Below are 21,908 nucleotides of genomic sequence, written 5' to 3'. Positions count from 1 at the left end.
TCCAAATCATTTATATATACTACAAACAGCAAAGGTCCCAACACTGATCCCTGTGGAACACCACTGGTCACAGCCCTCCAATTAGAAAAGCATCCCTCCATTGCTACCCTCTGCCTTCTATGGCCTAGCCAGTTCTGTATCCACCTTGCCAGTTCACCCCTGATCCCGTGTGACTTCACCTTTTGTACTAGTCTACCATGAGGGACCTTGTCAAAGGCCTTACTGAAGTCCATATAGACAACATCTACTGCCCTACCTGCATCAATCATCTTAGTGACCTCCTCGAAAAACTCTATCAAGTTAGTGAGACACGACCTCCCCTTCACAAAACCGTGCTGCCTCTCACTAATACGTCCATTTGCTTCCAAATGGGAGTAGATCCTGTCTCGAAGAATTCTCTCCAGTAATTTCCCTACCACTGAAGTAAGGCTCACCGGCCTGTAGTTCCCAGGATTATCCTTGCTACCCTTCTTAAACAGAGGAACAACATTGGCTATTCTCCAGTCCTCCGGGACATCCCCTGAAGACAGCGAGGATCCAAAGATTTCTGTGAAGGCCACAGCAATTTCCTCTCCAGCCTCCTTCAGTATTCTGGGGTAGATCCCATCAGGCCCTGGGGACTTATCTACCTTAATATTTTTTAAGACACCCAACACCTCGTCTTTTTGGATCACAATGTGACCCAGGCTATCTACACCCCCTTCTCCAGACTCAACATCTACCAATTCCTTCTCTTTGGTGAATCCGCCTCATAAAATTGGCATCATCCCAGTTCGGGGCATATACGTTTACCAAAACCACCGTCTCCCCCTGTAGTTTGCCACTCACCATCACGTATCGGCCCCCGTTATCCGCCATTATAGTCTTTGCCTCGAACATTACCCGCTTCCCCACTAATATAGCCACCCCCCTGTTTTAGCCCCGAATGGAACACCTGCCCCACCCATCCTTTGTGTAGCCTAACCTGGTCTATCAGTTTCAGGTGCGTTTCCTGTAACATAACCACATCCGCCTTAAGTTTCTTAAGGTGTGCGAGTACCCGTGCCCTCTTTATCGGCCCGTTCAGCCCTCTCACGTTCCACGTGATCAGCCGGGTTGGGGGGCTTCCTACCCCCCCCATCCTTGTCGATTAGCCATCCCCTTTTTCCAGCTCCTCACCCAGTTCCCACGCAGCTGTATCTTCCCCCAGGCGGTGCCCCCCCCCCCGCCCATCCCCTCCCATACCAGCTCCCCCCTCTCCCCAGCAGCAGCAACCCAGTAATTCCCCCCTCCCACCCCCCTCCCCGCTAGATCCCCCGCTAGCGTAATTACTCCCCCCATGTTGCTCCCAGAAGTCAGCGAACTCTGGCCGACCTCGGCTTCCCCCCGTGACCTCGGCTCGCACCGTGCGACGCCCCCTCCTTCCTGCTTCTCTATTCCCGCCATGATTATCATAGCGCGGGAACCAAGCCCGTGCTTCTCCCTGGGCCCCGCCCCCAATGGCCAACGCCCCATCTCCTCCACCTCCCCTCCTCCCCCCATCACCACCTGTGGAAGAGAGAAAAGTTACCACATCGCAGGATTAGTACATAAAACTCCTCTTTCCCCCCTTTTTAACCCCCCTCTTTGCCCCCCACATTCGCCCCACCACTTTGTTCAAACGTTCTTTTTAATAACCCGCTCATTCCAGTTTTTCTTCCACAACAAAAGTCCACACTTCATCCGCCGTCTCAAAGTAGTGGTGCCTCCCTCGATATGTGACCCACAGTCTTGCCGGTTGCAGCATTCCAAATTTTATCTTCTTTTTATGAAGCACCGCCTTGGCCCGATTAAAGCTCGCCCTCCTTCTCGCCACCTCCGCACTCCAGTCTTGATAAACGCGGATCACCGCGTTCTCCCATTTACTGCTCCGAGTTTTCTTTGCCCATCTAAGGACCATTTCTCTATCCTTAAAACGGAGGAATCTCACCACTATGGCTCTGGGAATTTCTCCTGCTCTCGGTCCTCGCGCCATCACTCGGTATGCTCCCTCCACCTCCAACGGACCCGCCGGGGCCTCCGCTCCCATTAACGAATGCAGCATTGTGCTCACATATGCCCCGACGTCCGCTCCCTCCGCACCTTCAGGAAGACCAAGAATCCTCAGGTTGTTCCTCCTTGCGTTGTTCTCCAGTGCCTCCAACCTTTCCACACATCGTTTCTGATGTGCCTCATGCGTCTCCGTCTTCACCACCAGGCCCTGTATGTCGTCCTCATTCTCGGCTGCCTTTGCCTTCACGACCCGAAGCTCCCGCTCCTGGGTCTTTTGTTCCTCCTTTAGCCCTTCGATCGCCTGTAGTATCGGGGCCAACAGCTCTTTCTTCATTTCCTTTTTGAGCTCTTCCACACAGCATTTCAAGAACTCTTGTTGTTCAGGGCCCCATGTTAAACTGCCACCTTCCGACGCCATCTTGGTTTTTGCTTGCCTTCCTTGCCGCTGTTCTAAAGGATCCACTGCAATCCGGCCACTTTCTCCTCCTTTTTTCATCCGTATCCAGGGGGGATTCCCTTCTGGTTTACCGCACAGTGTTTTTAGCCGTCAAAATTGCCGTTGGGGCTCCTATCAAGAGCCCAAAAGTCCGTTTCACCGGGAGCTGCCGAAACGTGCGACTCAGCTGGTCATCGCCGCACCCGGAAGTCCCTAACTCTTCTTTATTAACTATAGATTGAACTACATAAAGTCACTGATGATGAAGGTGATAATTACGTTTTCACAGTAACTTCATTGCAGTGTTAAACAGAAATTGAACTGGACCAGCCACATTAATACTGTGGCTACCAGGGCAGGTCAAAGGCTAGGAAAACTATGGCAAGTAACTCACCGCCTGACCCCTCAAAGGCTGTCTACCATCTACAAGGCACAAGTAAGTGTAATGGAATACTCTCCACTTGCCTGGATGAGTGCAGCTCCAACAGCACTCAATAAGCTTGACTCCATCCAGGACAAAGCATTCCGCTTGATTGCTCCATCTTCCTCAAAAATTCAAACCCTGCACCACCGACAGAAAGTAGCAACCTTGTGTACCTCGACAAGATCACTGCAGTAACTCACCAAGGTTCCTTTGGCAGCACCTTCCAAACCCACAACCCCTACCATCTAGAAGTACAAGAGCAGCAGATACCTGGGAACCCCACCACCTGGAGGTTCCCTCCAAGTCACTCACCACCCTAAATTGGAAATATGTCCCCGTTCTTTCACTGTCGCTGAGCAAAATCCTGAAACTCCCTCCCTCACAGCACAGTGGGTGTACCTACACCTGAAGGACTGCAGCGGTTCAAGATGGCAGCTCATTACCACTCTCTGAAGGGCAACTAGGGATGGGTAATAAATGCTGACCTAACCAACGATGCCCACATCCCATAAAAATGAATTTTAAAAATATAAGCCTATTTGTGACAATAAGAAAGATTACTAGATTATTATTAGTAATGAACCTTGATTCGGCTATGCTGAGTGCTGCAAAACCCAAAACCCATTGTGCTACATTAGATGTGATCCGCAATTGGATAATATTTGTTAAGCAATTCTGACTGTTGTAAGAATTACGCTGGCACCCAATTTAAGATTATCATTTGGGCTTTCAGAGTGGTTCTAGAAGCTACATCTGTGAATACACAGAGCCCTGATCAATGCAGACCGAAGAAGCTGGAAACTCATATGCTTGCTTGAACTGAACAAAATAATGACAGGTGTGTTCCATTGGCTGGATTGCGGGTTTGGGATGTGGAGCAAGGCCAGCAGCGCGGGTTCAATCCTGATACCGGCTGAGGTTATTCAGGAAGGCCCCTCCTTCTCAACCTTGCCCCTCGTCTGGGATGTGGTGATCCTCAGGTTAAATCACCACCAGTCATCTCTCCCCCTCAAAGGGGAAAGCAGCCTATGGTCATCTGGGTTGATGGCAATTTTACATGGCTCGTTCCACAGGAAATGCCCTGATACAATCAGAGTCAACCTGCCTGGTTTGAATTTAAACAAAGCTTGTCTCATCAGTTAACTGGTGCACTCTCCATAGCAATGCCTCTCCATGGCAATGTCTCTCCACGGCAATGCCTCCCCATGGCAACACCTCTACCAATCAGAGTCCACTTATCAACAAATCAACACTCTCTTCTCATGAAGTTTAAATTGTTGTTCCCTTTACATTTTCTATTCTTGCGAATGTCCTAATGAGTGGAAGATGAAAAGCTTCAACTCTTTTCTCGATTACTGTTTTCATTACCTACCAGTCTGTAATGCTTGAGTAAGAAGTGAGCCTTCATTGAGTTACAATTAACTAATCAGTAGTTATAGTGAAAGGCTCACTTTTATTTGTTGTAAAAATGTAAAAGCCTAATTGTTGTGTATGTAAAGAATGTGCAATGAGGATAAATGTACTGGCAAGAGAGACCTTCCAACTCTGATTAACCTCAACATTTGAAACGGTATGAATAAGGAATTGTACAGAATCAGATAAAGGGATATTATGAAACAGTTCAATTGTATTCCTGTCCAAGATAATGAGAGATGGTGATTCAAGTAATTACCATCCAGTCATAAATTAATCTAGTGATCAAATTGAACAATTTTCATGTTGCAACAAGCCCAACTCTTGCCTTTGCCAATGTGTCGCATAGGAGACTGTTAAATAAGTTTAAGAGCCCATGGTGTTAAGGGTAAGATCCTGGCATAGATAGGGGATTGGCTGACTGGCAGAAGGCAGAGAGTGGTGATAAAGGGGTCTTTTTCAGGATGGCCACTGGTGACTAGTGGTTAGCCTAGGGTCTGTGCTGGGACCACAAATTTTCACAATGTACATTAATAATCTGGAAGAAGGAACTGAAGGCACTGTTTGCAGATGATAAGATCTGTAGAGGGACAGATTGTATTGAGGGGGGCTGCAGAAGGATTTGGATAGGCTAGGAGAGTGAGCGAAAAGTGGCAGCTGGAATACAATGTGGAAAAGTGTGAGGTTATGCACTTTGGAAGGAGGAATTTAGGAATAGACTATTTTTTAAATGGGAAAATGCTTATGAAATCAGAAGCACAAAGGGACTTGGGAGTCCTTATTCAGGATTCTCTTAAGGTTAATGCGCAGGTTCAGTCGGCAGTTAGAAGGCAAATGCAATGTTAGCATTCATGTCAAGAGGAAAGAATACAAGACCAGGGATGTACTTCTGAGTCTGTATAAAATCTGATCAGACCCCATTTTGAGTATTGTGAGCAGTTTTGGGCCCATGTCTAAGGACGGATGTGCTGGCCTTGGAAAGTGTCCAGAAAAGGTTCACAAGAATGATCCCTGGAATGAAGAGCTTCTTGTATGAGGAATGGTTGAGGACTCTGGGTCTGTACTCGTTGGAGTTTAGAAGGATGAGAGGGGATCTTATTGAAACTTCTAGGGTACTGCGAGGCCTGGATAGAATGGACGTGGTGAGGATGTTTCCACTTGTAGGAAAAACTAGAACCAGTGGACACCATCTCAGACTAAAGGGACGATCCTTTAAAACAAAGATGAAGAGGAATTTCTTCAGCCCGAGGGTGGTGAATCTGTGGAACTCAATGCCGCAGAAAGCTATGGAGGTCAAATCACTGAGTGCGTTTAAGACAGCGATAGATAGATTCTTGATTAACAAGGGGATCAGGGGTATGGAGAAAAGGCAGGAGAATGGGGATGAGAAAAATATCAGACATAATTGAATGGTGGAGCAGACTCGATGGGCTGAGTTGCCTAATTCTGCTCCTATGTCTTATGGTGAGCTCATGGTCACTTTGGAGGATAAAATAGAGGTTCCAAAGGTCTTGTTAGCCAAGTGCTAAAGACTACCGAGGCTACGTTCCACAGAAATTGCTGTCAGAGAAGGAGCCTGAGAGGGTTAGGTTTCTACAGATTGGTCACCTGCATGACGTTGTGAAGGTCAATATCTCAAAGTTGTTCAGTAAACCTTTATCTTTGAATAAACCTATTTATCTTGGGGATCACTGCACAATGTTCAGTGCCATTCACAACTCCTCAGATACTCAAGCAGTTCATTTCCAAATGCAACAAGATCTGGACAATATCCAGACTTGGGTTGATAAGTGGAAAGTAACATTCAAGCCAGTCAAGTGCCAGGCAATGGCCATTTCCAACAAGAGAGAATCTAACCAATGCCCCTTGACATTCAATGGCATTACCACCTCTGAACAGTGCTAACCACCATGCTACCCATAAGTGTAATGCAATACTCTGCCTTTGCCTGAGTGGAGCTCCCAACAACAGGCAAGAAGCTTGACACCATCCAGGACAAAGCAGCCCACTTGATTGGTACCCCATCCACAACATTCACTCCTTCCACTACTAACAAACAGTGGCAATGGTGTGTAACATCTACAATATGCACTGGTGAAACTCACCGAAGCTCCTTACACAACACCTTCCAAACCCCCAACCACGACCATCCAGTAGGACAAAGACAACAGATATATGAAAACACCATCACCTGGAAGTTCACCTCCAAATCACTCACCATCCTAACTTGGAAATATATTACCATTCCTTCACTGTCACTGGAACTCCCTCCCTAAGAGTACTGTGTGTGTACCAACACTTCAGGTACTTCAGGGGTTCAAGAAGGAAGCTCACCACCAACTTCTTGAGGTCACGTAGGGATGAGCGATAAATGTTGTCCAAGCCCGTTAATGCACATCCCTTGAATAAATAAAAATTAAATAATAATGAACTTTATTAGTGTCATAAGTAGGCTTACATTACACTGGAATGAAGTTACTGTGAAAATCCCCTAGTTGCCACACTCCGGTGCCAGTTCGGGTACACTGAGGGAGAATTCACCTAACAAGCATCTTTGGGACTTGTGGGAGAAAGCTGGAGCGCCCGGAGGAAATCCACGCAGACACTGGGATAACGTGTAGACTCCGCACAGACAATGACCCAAGCCAGGAATCTAACCTGGGACCCTGGTGCTGTGAAGCAGCAGTGCTAACCACTGTGTTACCATGCCACCACCTTTCACTTAAACTGTCCTGGGTATAGACAAGGCAGCCATCTTGAATCCTACCCCTGCCATTTCACATTATCCAATTCATATCCAGGTGATAAATACCTACGATTACCTTTCTCACAAGTCCCTATTATTTCTGCAGCAATTATAAATCGACCAGGCTGCTTCTGTTAGGTGACATTTAAACTACTAAGTACAACCGTGACTTACTACTTATTTTGCTTATCTCCAGACAAGCTAATTCTACATCTGAGACGTAATTCTACATCTAATCAAGGGCTGGTTAGCACAGGGCTAAATCGCTGGCTTTGAAAGTAGACCAATGCAGGCCAGCAGCATGGTTCAGTTCCCGTACCAGCCTCCCCAAACAGGTGCCGGAATGTGGCGACTAGGGGCTTTTCACAGTAACTACATTGAAGCCCACTTGTGACAATAAGTGATTTTCATTTCATTTCATTTTCACATCTTCATCTTCTGAGCCAGGATAATTTCTCACGACTGTGTTGATCTCAAATGTGATCAACAGAACATACCCTTTCATCTCGTCCTATCCTCTGTGAAGTCAACTACCCCGCAATATTCAGTTTCCAGCCTCAGCAACTTTGCAAACACATCCCTGTATTGGCTGCGATACCATGCACATTTATTTCTATCTCTGCCATCAGTTCATCTATATTATTACAAATACTGGTGTATTCAGATGGAGAGCATTTAAATCTCTTTCTATCCTGTTTCCCTACTTTGACCCTCTGTTGCATCATTATATTTGTACATATCTGATAACTCTGGTTATCATTGCCTGTATTGCTACTTTGACTATTGCCTTGTCTTTGTTCGTTAAATTTGGAGGGTATTACTTTTTTGTTCGCTATTTAATTCCAATCTAAGATGCTCATGCTCCCAGAGGAGAACCTCTTGCTGTATGCTACCGATGTTGCTGGCAACAACATCTACCACAATAACTACGCCAACCCTCTCCTTCTCTGTATTCTATGGAGCAGATCCCCCACCATTCATAATGCGGACTTAAGCGTTTTACATCTGTGGTTCAAATTATAATCGGACCACGAAAGATGAATTTGTATTCAACAATATCTCGTCGTAATGGCGATTTGATTACCCAGCATGCACTGAGAGGGTGAATATGCCCTAACTTCACTACGGGCGTTAATTGCGCAGGCGCACTACCGCTCATGCTGGAGCGTGCGCAGTGCGGGTGTTGCCAGTGGGCGGATGGGTTGATGTTGGAGTCGCAGGAAGAGCAGAAAGTGATTGGAGACAGCAGGTGAGTGAGGTTAAATGGAGGCGGTGGGCGAGAGGGGAGGCTTCATAAACACCTGGGGCAGGAAGGGAAGCTTTAATAAAACCGGATGGAGGCCTTATACCACAAATGAAAAGCTCGAGGTCCCGTGTTTGGACCGATTATGCAGCCGCCATCTTGTTCAATAGACGAAGTTGGGGCCATCTTTATGGGGGGCACTGGGCAGCAGAGCGCATGCACGGCCGCCATCTTTATTGGGGCCAATAGGATCCGCCCATGAGACCAGGGTGGAGTCGGTCAATCTTACTATCGTGGGAATAGGCGGCCCTGTTGGTGATGTGAATGTGTGCTCAGAATCTCGGTTTGGGAATTAGTAAATAGTTTACTTCAGCCTCAGACAATCCCCAGGGAGAGGGCTGGAGTCAGTGACTAAGGAGTTTGTACTGGGGACTGAAGGCAAAGATCTCGCTCTGCCCCATATTCAAATAGAGGAAATCCAATACAGTCAGGCAAGTCACGAAGATGACCTGGTCCATCTAGAAGGTGCAGTTTTAGGGTTTGGGAAATTGTACTTCAGTTGTAGGTTTATAAAATACTTCTCCATCGCTCTGTGTCTCCCACACCTTTTCCTGTCCCTCTGTTCCCATTCTCGCTCTGTGTCTCTCACTTCCCCTCGCTGCTTCTCTTATCACAAAATTCTCTACCCCATAGGGTTGTGGGTGTACCATCATTGAATATATTTAAGGCTGAGATGGAGGGAATTGAGGGCGGCATGGTAGCACAGTGGTTAGCACTGTTGCTTCACAGCGCCATGGTCCCACGTTCGATTCACGCTTGTTCTCCCTGTGTCGGCGTGGGTTTCCTCCCACAAGTTCCAAATACGTGCTATTCGGGGAACATTGTGAATTCTCCCTCTCTGTACTCCAACAGGCACCGGGCTTTTCACAGTAACTTCATTTGAAGCCTACTTGTGACAATAAGCGATTTTCATTCATTTCATGTGGCGACGAGGGACTTTTCACAGTAACGTCATTGCAGTGTTATAATGCGGATTAGCCTACTTGTGACAATAGTACAGATTATTATTGTTTTGGTCTCTTGGGAAGTCAAAAGGATCTGGGGAACTGATGGGAAAGTGGAGTTGAAGATTAAGATCAGCCATGATTGTGCTGGATGGTGGAACAGGCTCGACGGGCCAAATGTTCTACTTCTCCTATTATGTTGTTACAGAGGGCAGAGTCTTGTCTCGGTCCACAACGGTGGCAAGTTCCCTTCACTGAAAGACATGAATGAACCAGTTGGTTTTCTGCAAAAATCCAGCAGCTTTCCTGGTCATTGTTTTCCTAGTGCCGGCCCCACAAATGACCAGATTCATTCAGCTCAATTTCAGAACCTGCCTTTGTGTTTTAGTGGGTTTTTTCTCACTCCCTATTTTCTGTTTCAAATCAATTTCACAGAATACTTGAAAGGGAGGATTTGCAATCAAGAAACACAAAGCAAACCACGTCATAATCGGACGCAGTTCCCCATTTAGTTGTAAACTGAATATCGATGAATTTTTAACATGGAAGAAAACGGCAACATTCACACTGAGGAGAAACCCTGGAAATGTGGAGACTGTGAGGAGGGATTTGGATCCCCATCTGAGTTGGAATCTCATCGACGCAGTCACACTGGGGAGAGGCCGTTCACCTGTTTTGCGTGTGGGAAGGGATTCGCTCGATCATCCAACCTGCTGCAACACCAGCGGGTTCACACTGTGGAGAGAACATTCACCTGTCCACAGTGTGGGAAGGGATTCACTCAATCCTCCCAGCTGCTGAGACACCAGCGAGTTCATAGTGGGGAGAAACCATTCATCTGCCCCGAGTGTGGGAAGGGATTCACTCGCACATCAGGGCTGCTGACGCACCAGCGAGTTCACACTGGGGAGAGGCCATTCACCTGCTCCAAGTGTGGAAAGGGATTCGCTCAGTCATCCAACCTGCTGAAACACCAGCGAATTCACACCGAGGAGAGACCTTTCAAATGCCCAGACTGTGGGCAGTACTATAAAAGTTCCCTGGACCTAATGCGTCATCAAATTGTTCACACTGATGAGAGACCGTTCAAGTGCTCTCACTGTGGGTCTGGGTTCAGGCGATCAGAAGAACTCACTGTGCACCTACGAATTCACACGGGGGAAAGACCATTCACCTGCTCAGAGTGTTTGAAGCGATTCACTCAGTCATCTGCACTGCTGACGCACCAGCGAGTCCACACTGGGGAGAGACCATTCCCTTGCTCAGAGTGTGGGAAGAGATTCACTGATTTATCCACCCTGCTGAAACACCAGAGTGTTCACACTGATGAGAGACCTTTTAAATGCTTGGACTGTGTAAAGTGCTATAAAAGTCATCGGCAACTGATGTATCATCAACGTGTTCACACCACTGAGAGACCATTTAAATGTCTAGACTGCGAGAAGTGCTACAAAAGTTCTGGGGAACTGATCCGCCATCAACGCGTTCACACTGACGAGAGACCATTCAAGTGCTCTTACTGCGAGACAGGTTTCAGGGGACCAGAACAACTCACTGCGCACCAGAGAATTCACACTGGGGAGAGGCCATTCACCTGCTCCAAATGTGGGAGGGGATTCACTCAGTCATCCACACTGCTGCGACACCAGCGAGTTCACACTGGGGAGAGACCATTCGCCTGCCCAGAGTGTGGGAAGGGATTTACTACCTCATCCACCCTCTGCAAACACCAGCATGTTCACAATGAACAACAGTGATTGGATTTTGTGATTAATCATATCCACACTGAACCATGTTTATTAGGGTCTGTTTCTGCTGATGTTAGTAAACTCCAGCCCATATATCTTCACTAATATTGTAGATAATGGTCAAATAAATCAGTTTTGTGCTAAACACAGTGTGTTGAGTCTCAAACACAACTTAGTTCTTTTTGGAGTGTTCTCCCTCTCCCCCGTCTCCTCCATCCTCACCTCCAACAACAAGTGTGAGGAGCTCATGGAGTTTCTTTGTCACCAAGGTTGAGACAATCTGATCAGCTGCCTCTGCTGCTTCCCTCCCACTAACCCACCAGGCCAAACTATTTCTACATTTCCTCAAAGTCTGAGCCCTGAACTACATCTTTCTCCAGTTTCTCTATCTCCTTCCCTCTCAGAGCTCACCTTGTCCATGAGACCCACCTTCTGCTCCTTTGACCCTATCCTCAGAAAAATGCTGACTATCCAACTTCTCCATGTGACTGATATCCTTAGTGATTCTCTCTTAAATTCACTATCATCAATCATCCTTTTTTTAAAAAAGTGTTCATCCCACCACCTTTGCAAACTAGCACCCCATCTCCAACCTGCCTTTCCAAAATTCTTTTCATCTGTGTCCCCCGAGGATCTGTCCTCGGCCACTCCTATTTCCCATCTCCACGCTGCCACAAGGTGACATCATCCAAAAGCACATTGTTAGTTTTCACATGGACACTGACAACACCCAGCTCTACCTCACTCCCATCCCTCTCCATTCCTCCACTGTTACTAAATTATCAAACTGCTTATCCCACATCCAGTACTGAATGAGCAGAAAATTCTTCCAATTAAATATCGGGAAGATCAAAGCCATTGTCTTCAGTCCCCATTAGAAATGCCGTTCCCTAACTCCCGAGTCCATCCCTCTCCCTGCGAACTGTCTGAGACTGAAGCACACTCTGCGCAATCTCCGTGTCAGATTTGACCCCAAGATGAGTTTCTGACCCCATATCCACACCATCACTAATATCAGATATTTCAATCTCCATAATGTCACCTGTGTCCATCCCCACCCCCAGCTCATCTGCTGCTGAAACCCTCATCCATGCCCCTGTTACCTTTGACTTGATGATTCCAATACATTCCTGTCCAGCCTCTCACATTCACCCCACACGGAAACGTGAGATCATCCAAAACTCTGCTGCCTGAGTGCTTTCTCACACCAAGTCCTGTTCACCATCAGCCCTGTGCTCACTGACTTTGCTCCTGGTCTGGTAATGCCTCAATTTAAAAATTCACATCCTTGTTTCAAATTCCTCCCTGGCCTCGCCCCTCCCTATGTCTGTAATCTCCAGTCGCACTCTCTCGGAGATGTTTGCACTCTTCTCATTCTGGCCTCTTCACATCTCCGATTTTTAAAAAAATGTTTTTTATTGGATTTTTGTACAGAGTATATTTCACCGTTATGTACACAGGATATTTGTATATACATGTAAGTAGGCATCCGTTTGTGCCGGCGAGGCACTTCCGGAGGGCAATCCTCAAGTGGGCCTGGTGCCGGTGATGGCCCTCGCTTCTCCCGGTCGGATTTCGCCGCCGTTGTCTTTCGTGCACGCTGCCGCTGCAGCCGGCCCTCCCGTCCTCCGCCTGTATTCTCCTTTTTCTCTGTTCCTGTGGATGTCAGGTTGGTTAACGTTCCCCCCCCCCCCCCCCCCCCACCTACCTCCCTGGCTCTCCTCTATTGTTCCCTATCCCTTCCGTCCTCTCACCCCACCCCCGCGGTTCGCCTTTCCTGCCTCTTAGAATGAGTTGTTCTCCCACCCACCCCCCAATCTCTCGTTCTATCTCACCCTCTCAGGCTTTGGCTGCTTTCCACTGGTTCCTGGCTATTCTTCTCCTTGTTTGTTGGCCACAAACGAGTCCCGGAACAATTGGGTGAATGGCTCCCACGTTCTGTGGAAGAGGTCGTCTGACACTCGGATGGCGTATTAAATTTTCTCCATTAGGAGAGATTCTGAGAGGTCGGACAGCCAGTCTGCTGCTTGCGGTGGTGCTGCTGACCGCCAGCCGAACAGGATTCTACGGCAGGTGATCAGGGAGGCAAAGGCAAGGGCATCCGCCCTCCTCCCCAGGAATAGATCTGGCCGGTCTAAAACCCTGAAGACCGCCACTTTCGGGCATGGCTCCACCCTCACCCCCACCACTTTGGACATTTCCTCGCAGAAAGCTGTCCAGTACTCCACAAGTCTGGGGCAAGACCAGAACATGTGGGCATGGTTGGCCGGGCCTCCTTGGCACCGTTCACATCTATCGTCCACTTCCGGGAAGAACCTACTCATAAGAATTCTTGTTAAGTGGGCTCCATATACCATTTTTAGTTGCGTCAGGCTGAGCCTTGCGCAGGTGGAGGTGGAGTTGACCCTATGCAGTGCTTCGCTCCAGAGTCCCCATCCTATCTCGATCCCCAGGTCCTCCTCCCATTTCCTTCTTGTTGCGTCCAGTATGGTGTCGGCCCCTTCTACCAGTCGGTTGTACATGTCGCTGCAGTTTCCTCTCTCTAATATGCTTGTGTCCAGTAACTCTTCCAGTAATGTCTGTCGTGGCGGTTGTGGGTAAGTCCTTGTCTCCTTTCGTAGCAAGTTTCTCAGCTGCAGATACCTTAAGCTCGTTCCCCCTGGTCATCTGGAATTTCTCCGTCAGTTCATCCAGTGTCGCAACCCTGCCGTTGGTGTATAGGTCCCTGAGTGTCAGTGTCCCCTCGTCCTGTCTCCACATTTTGAAGGTGGTGTCGGTCAGTGCTGGTGTGAACCTATGGTTGTTACAGATGGGAGCTTTGTCTGGCATTTTGGTCAGGCCAAATTGCTGCCGTAGCTGGTTCCAGGACTGGAGGGTGGCTATCACCACCGGGCTGCTGGAGTGTTTTTTGGGTGGGGATTGGAGTGCCACCGTGGTGAGGGCCCAGAAGGAGGTCCCCTTACAGGAGGCCTCCTCTGCGCGCACCCACTCGGCTGCTGGCTCCTTGATCCATCCCCTTACTCGCTCGGCCGTCGCCGCCCAGTGGTAAAATTGTAGGTTTGGGAGGGCTAGCCCTCCCCTTGATTTTGTTTTTCGTAAGACCTTCTTTGTGATCCTAGCATTCTTTTCCCCCCCCCCCCCCCCCCCCCCCGCCATATGAACGCCATGATTAGTTTGACTACTGCTTGGAAAAAGGCCTTGGAGATGTAGATCGGGATGGCTCTGAGTAGGAAGAGGTACCTCACATCTCTGATTTTAATAACTCCACCATTCATGGCAGGACTTGGGTATGAAACTCTGAAATTCACTCCCTAGAAGCTCCATCTCTCTCCTGATTAAAGATTGTTGTTAAAACCTGCCTCTCCAATCATGCGTTTGTCCATCTGTTCAAATATCTCCCGATGTGACTCAGTGCCAATGTTTTTCTTTATGAGTCTCCCCTGAAACACATTGGGATGTTTTATTACATTAATCATGTTGTATAAATACAAGTTGTTGCTGTTTCATGACCGCCAGTTAAAGCAGAGTAAGATTCCACAAACAGCAGTCAGATGAGTAACTGATGTTTTTTCGTGCTGTCAGTTAAAACAGGAATGTAGGTCCCACTGCAGCAGGAGAACTCCCCGGTGAACAGGATGTGTTGTTGAGCTCTCCTGAGCTGAGAGTGGAGCTGATTGAGCTGTCAGGCATGTCGTGTATCCGGTGTACACAAGTTACAAACCTTATCTCATACTTTTAATGTTCTCAGTAAGTACACAGTCCATGCAAACCAATGGGTGAAATGTGGTCAGACAACCCACACTCTCAAACCAAGTGACCGACACCATCCAATACAACGTCTATGGATTTCTCTTCAATTCCCCAGACCTTTGTCACACTGTGAGCCACTTCAAAGTTCATGCTGTCCCAATATAACCCTGGTTGCTAAGCAATAGTCTAGATTTTCTAAACCCGTACATTTGCTTTACTTTCTGTATACTGTACATGGCAGAACCCTAAGGAACATTAACATACAGAGGGATCTAGGTGTGCAGGTCCACAGTTCCCTAAAAGTGGTAACACAGGTGGCCAAGGTGATTAAGAAGGCTTATGGTCTGCTTGCCTTCATCGGCCGGGGCATTGATGTTTGAAACCTTTTGGAACAGGGAGCAAGGATTCCTATCTTGACTTTGGAATCGCTCATGCTAGTTGTGTCCTAATGAATCGAGATATTTCCGACTGCAAATCCTTCCATTCCAATCCCTTGTAAACACATCAATCAGAGACATCACTGCCAGGACAGGATAGAAATTTGAAACTGATATTCTAGTTATCACACAACATTCTCTCCTTCAATAATCTCTCCCTCAATGTTAACAAAATGAAGGAGATTGTCATCGACTTCAGGAAGCGTAGTGGAGAACATGCCCCTGTCTACATCAATGGGAATGAAGTAGAAAGGGTCGAGAGCTTCAAGTTTTTAGATGTCCAGATTACCAAAATCCTGTCCTGCTCATCCCCCACATGCCGACACTCTAGTTAAGAAAGCCCACCAACGACTACTTTCTCAGAAGACTGAGGAAATTTGGCATGTCAGCTACGGCTCTCACCAACTTTTACAAATGCACCATCGGAAAGCACTCTTTCGGGTTGTATCTTGGCTTGCTCTGGTGTACGGTTCCTGCTCTGCCCAAGACTGCAGGAAAGTACAAACGGTCGTGAATGTAGCCCAATCCATCACGCAAACCAGCCTCCCATCCATTGGCTCTGTCTACAATTCCCGATGTCTCGGAAAGGCAGCCAGCATAATTAAGGACCCCACACACCCCGGACATACTCTCTTCCACCTACTTCCATCAGGAAAAAGATACAAAAGTTTGAGGTCAAGTATCAACCGACTCAAGAACAGCTTCTTCCCTACAGCCATCAGACTTTTGAATGGACCTACATCGTATTAAGTTGATCTTTTCTCTGCATCCTAGCTATGATTTGACATTACATTTTGTAGTCTCTCCTTTCTTCCTTATGTATGGTATGCATTGTCTGTATAGCAAGAAACAATACTTTTCACTGCATACTAATACATGATGTGGAGATGCCGGCGTTGGACTGGGGTGAGCACAGTAAGAAGTCTTACAACACTAGGTTAAAGTCCAACAGGTTTATTTCGATGTCACGAGCTTTCAGAGCGCTGCTCCTTCCTCGGGTGAATGAAGAGGTATGTTCCAGAAACATATATATATATAGACAGATTCAAAGATGCCAGACAATGCTTGGAATGCGAGCATTAGCAGGTGATTAAATCTTTACAGATCCAGAGATGGGGTAACCCCAGGTTAAAGAGGTGTGAATTGTGTCAAGCCAGGACAGTTGGTAGTATTTCGCAGGCCAGATGGTGGGGGATGAATGTAATGCGACATGAATCCCAGGTCCTGGTTGCGGCCACATTCATGTGTGCGGAACTTGGCTATAAACTTCTGCTCGGCGATTCTGCATTGTCGCGCGTCCTGAAGGCCGCCTTGGAGAACGCTTACCCGTAGATCAGAGGCTGAATGCCCTTGACTACTGAAGTGTTCCCCGACTGGAAGGGAACATTCCTGCCTGGTGATTGTCGCGTGATGTCCGTTCATTCATTGTCGCAGCGTCTGCATGGTCTCGCCAGTGTACCACGCTTCGGGACACGTCATCGATGAAGATGAACATCTTGCCAAAGTCATCCCCACACCCCCACTACTTGCCTTCAAACAACCGTGCAACCTCAAACAAACCATTGTTTGCAGCAAACTACCCAGTCTTCAGAACAGTGACCACGACACCACACGACCCTGCCATGGCAATCTCTGCAAGACGTGCCAGATCATCGACATGGATACCACCATTACACGTGAGAACACCACCCACCAGGTACGCGGTACATACTCATCCGACTCAGCCAACGTTGTCTATCTCATATGCTGCAGGAAAGGATGTCCCGAAGCGTGGTACGTTGGCAAGACCATGCAGACGCTGCGACAATGAATGAACGGACATCGCGTGACAATCACCAGGCTGGAATGTTCCCTTCCAGTCGGGGAACACTTCAGCCTCTGATCTACGGGTAAGCGTTCTCCAAGGCGGCCTTCAGGACGCACGACAACGCAGAATCGCCGAGCAGAAACTTATAGCCAAGTTCTGCACACATGAGTGCGGCCTCAACCGGGACCTGGCATTCATGTCGCATTACATTCATCCCCTACCATCTGACCTGCGAAATCCTACCAACTGTCCTGGCTTTACACAATTCACACCTCTTTAACCTGGGGTTACCCCATCTCTGGATCTGTAAAGATTTAATCACCGGCTAATGCTCGCATTCCAAGCATTGTCTGGCATCTTTGAATCTGTCTATATATATGTTTCTGGAACATACCTCTTCATTCACCTGAGGAAGGAGCAGCGCTCTGAAAGCTAGTGACATCGAAACAAACCTGTTGGACTTTAACCTGGTCTCACCTCCTGACTCCCCAAAGCCTGTCCGGCATCTCCAAGGACGAAGTCAGGAGTGTGATGGAATACTCTCCCCTTGCCTGGATGAGTGCAGCTCCAACTGCACTCAAGAAGCTTGGCAAAACTCAGAACAAATCAACCCACTTGATTGGCATCTTTTCCTCATTCACTGCCCCCACCACTGATGTACAATATTGGCTGCGTGTACCATCTACAAGATGTGCTGCAGAAACCCACCAAGGCTCCTTCAGCAGCAATTTCCAAACTCACAACATCTGCCAATTAATGATAAAAATCTTTATTAGTATCACAAGTAGGCTTACATTAACACTGCAATGAAGTTACTGTGAAAATCCCCTAGTCGCCACATTTAGGCGTCTGTTTGGGTACACTGAGGGAGAATTCAGAATGTCCAATTCACCTAACAGCACATCTTTCGGGACTTGTGGGAGGAAACCGGAGCACCCGGAGGAAACCCATCCAAACACGGGGAGAACGTGCAGACTCCGCACAGACAGTGACCCAAACAGGGAATTGAACCCGGGTCCCTGGCGCTGTGAAACAATAGTGCTAACCATTGTGCGACAGTATCACCTAATTAGAAGGTAGAAAGATGAGGACAGCAGATACATGAGAACACCTCCACCTAGGAATTCACCTCCAAGTCACTCATGTCAGGAAAACAGAGATAGTTTTAAGTGATCTGTATTTGTGTTGTTAAATATTAAAATCGAGTATAGATTTCAGCGGGTTTGATTCAGTATTCTGTGCAGGAACAGAACAAAGAACAAAGAAAAGTACAGCACAGGAACAGGACCTTCGGCCCTCCAAGCCTGTGCCGACCATGCTGCCCGTCTAAACTACAATCTTCTACACTTCCTGGGTCCGTATCCCTCTATTCCCATCCTATTCATGTATTTGTCAAGATGCCCCTTAAATGTCACTATCGTCCCTGCTTCCACCACCTCCTCCGGCAACGAGTTCCAGTACCCTCTGTGTAAAAAAACTTGCCTCGTACATCCCCTCTAAACCTTGCCCCTCGCAGCTTAAACCTATGCCCCCTAGTAATTGACCTCTCTACCCTGGGGAAAAGCCTCTGACTATCCACTCTGTCTATGCCCCTCATAATTTTATACACCTCGATCAGGTCGCCCCTCAACCTCCGTCATTCCAGTGAGAGCAAACCGAGTTTATTCAACCGCTCCTCATAGCTAATGCCCTCCATACCAGGCAACATCCTGGTAAATCCCTTCTGCACCCTCTCTAAAGTCCTTCACATCCTTCTGGTAGTGTGGCGACCAGAATTGAACACTATACTCCAAGTGTGGCCTAACTAAGGTTCTCTCCAGCTGCAACATGACTTACCAATTCCTATACTCAATGCCCCGGCCAATGAAGGCAAGCATGCCGTATGCCTTCTTGACTACCTTCATCACCTGTGTTGCCCCTTTCAGTGACCTGTGGACCTGTACACCTAGATCTCTCTGACTTTCAATACTCTTGAGGGTTCTACCATTCACTGTATATTTCCTACCTGCATTAGACCTTGCAAAATGCATTTCCTCACATTTGTCCGGATTAAACTCCATCTGCCATCTCTCCGCCCAAGTCTCCAAACAATCTAAATCCTGTTGTATCCTCTGACAGTCCTCATCGCTATCCGCAATTTCACCAATCTTTGTGTCATCTGCAAACTTACAAATCAGACCAGTTACATTTTCCTCCAAATCATTTATATAAACTACGAACAGCAAAGGTCCCAGCACTGATCCCTGCGGAACACCACTAGTCACAGCCCTCCAATTAGAAAAGCACCCTTCCATTGCTACTCTTTGCCTTCGATGACCTAGCCAGTTCTGTATCCATCTTGCCAGCTCACCCCTGATCCCGTGTGACTTCACCATTGGTATCAGTCTACCATGAGGGACCTTGTCAAAGGCCTTACTGAAGTCCATATAGACAACATCCACTGTCCTACCTGTATCAATCATCTTTGTGACCTCTTCGAAAAACTCTATCAAGTTAGTGAGACCCGGGGCAGCACGGTGGCGCAGTGGTAGCACTGCAGTCTCACGGCGCCGAGGTCCCAGGTTCGATCCCGGCTCTGGGTCACTGTCCGTGTGGAGTTTGCACATTCTCCCTGTGGTTGCGTGGATTTCGCCCCCACAACCCAAAGATGTGCAGGATAGGTGGATTGAACATGCTAAATTTTCCCTTAGTTGGAAAAAATGAATTGGGTACTCTAAAGTTATTTTTAAAAAGTTAGTGAGATCCAACCTCCCCTTCACAAAACCATGCTGTCTCTCGCTAATACGTCCATTTGCTTCCAAATGGGAGTAGATCCTGCCTCGAAGAATTCTCTCCAGTAATTTCCCTACCACTGACGTAAGGCTCACCGGTCTGTAGTTCCCTGGATTATCCTTCTTAAACAAAGGAACAACATTGGCTATTCTCCAGTCCTCCGGGACATGACCTGAAGACAGTGAGGATCCAAAGATTTCTGTCAAGGCCTCAGCATTTTCCTCTCTAGACTCCTTCAGTATTCTGGGGTAGATCCCATCAGGCCCTGGGGACTTATCTACCTTACTATTTTTCAAGACGCCTAACACCTCGTCTTTTTGGATCTCAATGTGATCCAGGCTATCTACACACCTTTCTCCAGACTCAACATCCACCAATTCCTTCTCTTTGGTGAATACTGATGCAAAGTATTCATTTAATACCTCACCCTTTCCTCTGGCTCCACACATAGATTCCCTTGCCTATCCTTCAGTGGGCCAACCCTTTACCTGGCTACCCTCTTGCTTTTTATGTACATGTAGAAAGCCTTGGGATTTTCCTTAACCCTATTTGCCAATTACTTTTTGTGACCCCTTCTAGCCGTCCTGACTCCTTGCTTAAGTTTCTTCCTACTTTCCTTATATTCCACACAGGCTTAGTCTTTCCCAGCCTTCTAGCCCTGACAAATGCCTCCTTTTTCTTTTTGATGAGGCCTACAATATCTCTCGTTATCCAAGGTTCCCGAAATTTGCCGTATTTATCCTTCCACACAGGAGCATGCCGGTCCTGAATTCCTTTCAACTGACATTTGAAAGCCTCCCACATGTCAGATGTTGATTTACCCTTAAACATCCGCCCCGAATCTAGGTTCTTCAGTTCCCGCCTAATATTGTTATAATTAGCCTTCCCCCAATTTAGCACATTCACCCTAGGACCACTTTTATCCTTGTCCACCAGCACTTTAGAACTTACTGAGTTGTGGTCACTGTTCCCGAAATGCTCCCCTACTGAAACTTCTACCACCTGGCCGGGCTCATTCTCGAATACCAGGTCCAGTATAGCCCCTTCCCTAGTTGGACTATCTACATATTGTTTTAAGAAGCCCTCCTGGATGCTCCTTACAAACTCTGCCCCGTCTAAGCCCCTGGCACTAAGTGAGTCCCAGTCAATATTGGGGAAGTTGAAGTCTCCCATCACACCAACCCTGTTGCTTTTACTTGTTTCCAAAACCTGTCTACCTATCTGCTCCTCTATCTCCCGCTGGCTGTTGGGAGACCTGCAGTAAACCACCAACATTGTGATTGCATCTCTACCCATATAGCCTCGCTGCCCTCTGAGGTGTCCTCCCGTAGTACAGCTGTGATATTCTCCCTAACCAGTAGCACAACTCCGGCACCCCTTTTACATCCCCCTCTATCCTGCCTGAAACATCTAAATCCTGGAACATTTAGCTGCCAATCCTGTCCTTCCCTCAACCGGGTCTCTGTAATGGTAAGAACATTATAGTTCCAAGTACTAATCCAAGCTCTAAGTTCATCTGCCTTACCTGGTATACTTCTTGCATTAAAACATATGCACTTCAGGCCATCAGACCAGCTGTTTTCAGCAACATCTTCCTGTCTGCTCTTCCTCAGAGCCATACTGGCCCTATTCCCTAGTACTCCCTCAATGCTTTCACCTTCTGACCTATTGCTCCCATTCCCACCCCCCTGCCATACTAGTTTAAACCCTCCCGTGTGACACTAGCAGTGTGGGGGAGCGGTGGTTGTCTGTTCACGGATAACCTGTGCGTTCAAAGGCACGGTGTGTCCACTGAGAACATTATAGTAAAAGACATGTTGTAACCTGTGTTGTCCTTGAAAACTGTGCACGTTTGTGAAGATAAGGAGGAGTGAAGGAGTATTGTATCACAGTGAGACCTTTCATGTTTAATGAATGTTTTTGTTGGTGAAAGCTAATTGGCAATCCTGTGCTCTGTTCCTCCACATTTTCTAAACAAAGTTACAGTCTTTTTAGCCAGGGTTCCATTCTGGGATCTTCCCATCCAGTTATTACATCACTGGGATTGTAACACTCACCATCTTGCTGTGGAAATATATCACTGTTCCTTCACTGCCCCGGGTCAGAATCCTGGTACTT

General features: G+C 47.5%; 1 protein-coding gene across 1 annotated transcript in view; it reads left to right on the top strand.

The window, feature by feature from the left end:
- Positions 1 to 8,213: 8,213 nt before the first annotated feature.
- LOC140407202 (uncharacterized) overlaps positions 8,214 to 21,908 on the top strand; it is a 30,412-nt gene continuing 16,717 nt past the window's right edge. The window contains exons 1-2 of the mRNA XM_072494867.1: positions 8,214 to 8,278; positions 9,712 to 11,030. Of these exons, the coding sequence (XP_072350968.1) occupies positions 9,819 to 11,030 (1,212 nt within the window). The 5' untranslated portion in view covers positions 8,214 to 8,278; positions 9,712 to 9,818. The remainder of the gene's footprint in view (positions 8,279 to 9,711; positions 11,031 to 21,908) is intronic.

The sequence above is a fragment of the Scyliorhinus torazame genome, unplaced genomic scaffold, assembly GCF_047496885.1.
Source record: "Scyliorhinus torazame isolate Kashiwa2021f unplaced genomic scaffold, sScyTor2.1 scaffold_1329, whole genome shotgun sequence".
In the NCBI taxonomy this organism is placed as follows: domain Eukaryota; kingdom Metazoa; phylum Chordata; class Chondrichthyes; order Carcharhiniformes; family Scyliorhinidae; genus Scyliorhinus; species Scyliorhinus torazame.
The sequence above is the reverse complement of the archived record's forward strand: the minus strand, read 5'-3'. Positions and strand labels throughout refer to the sequence as shown.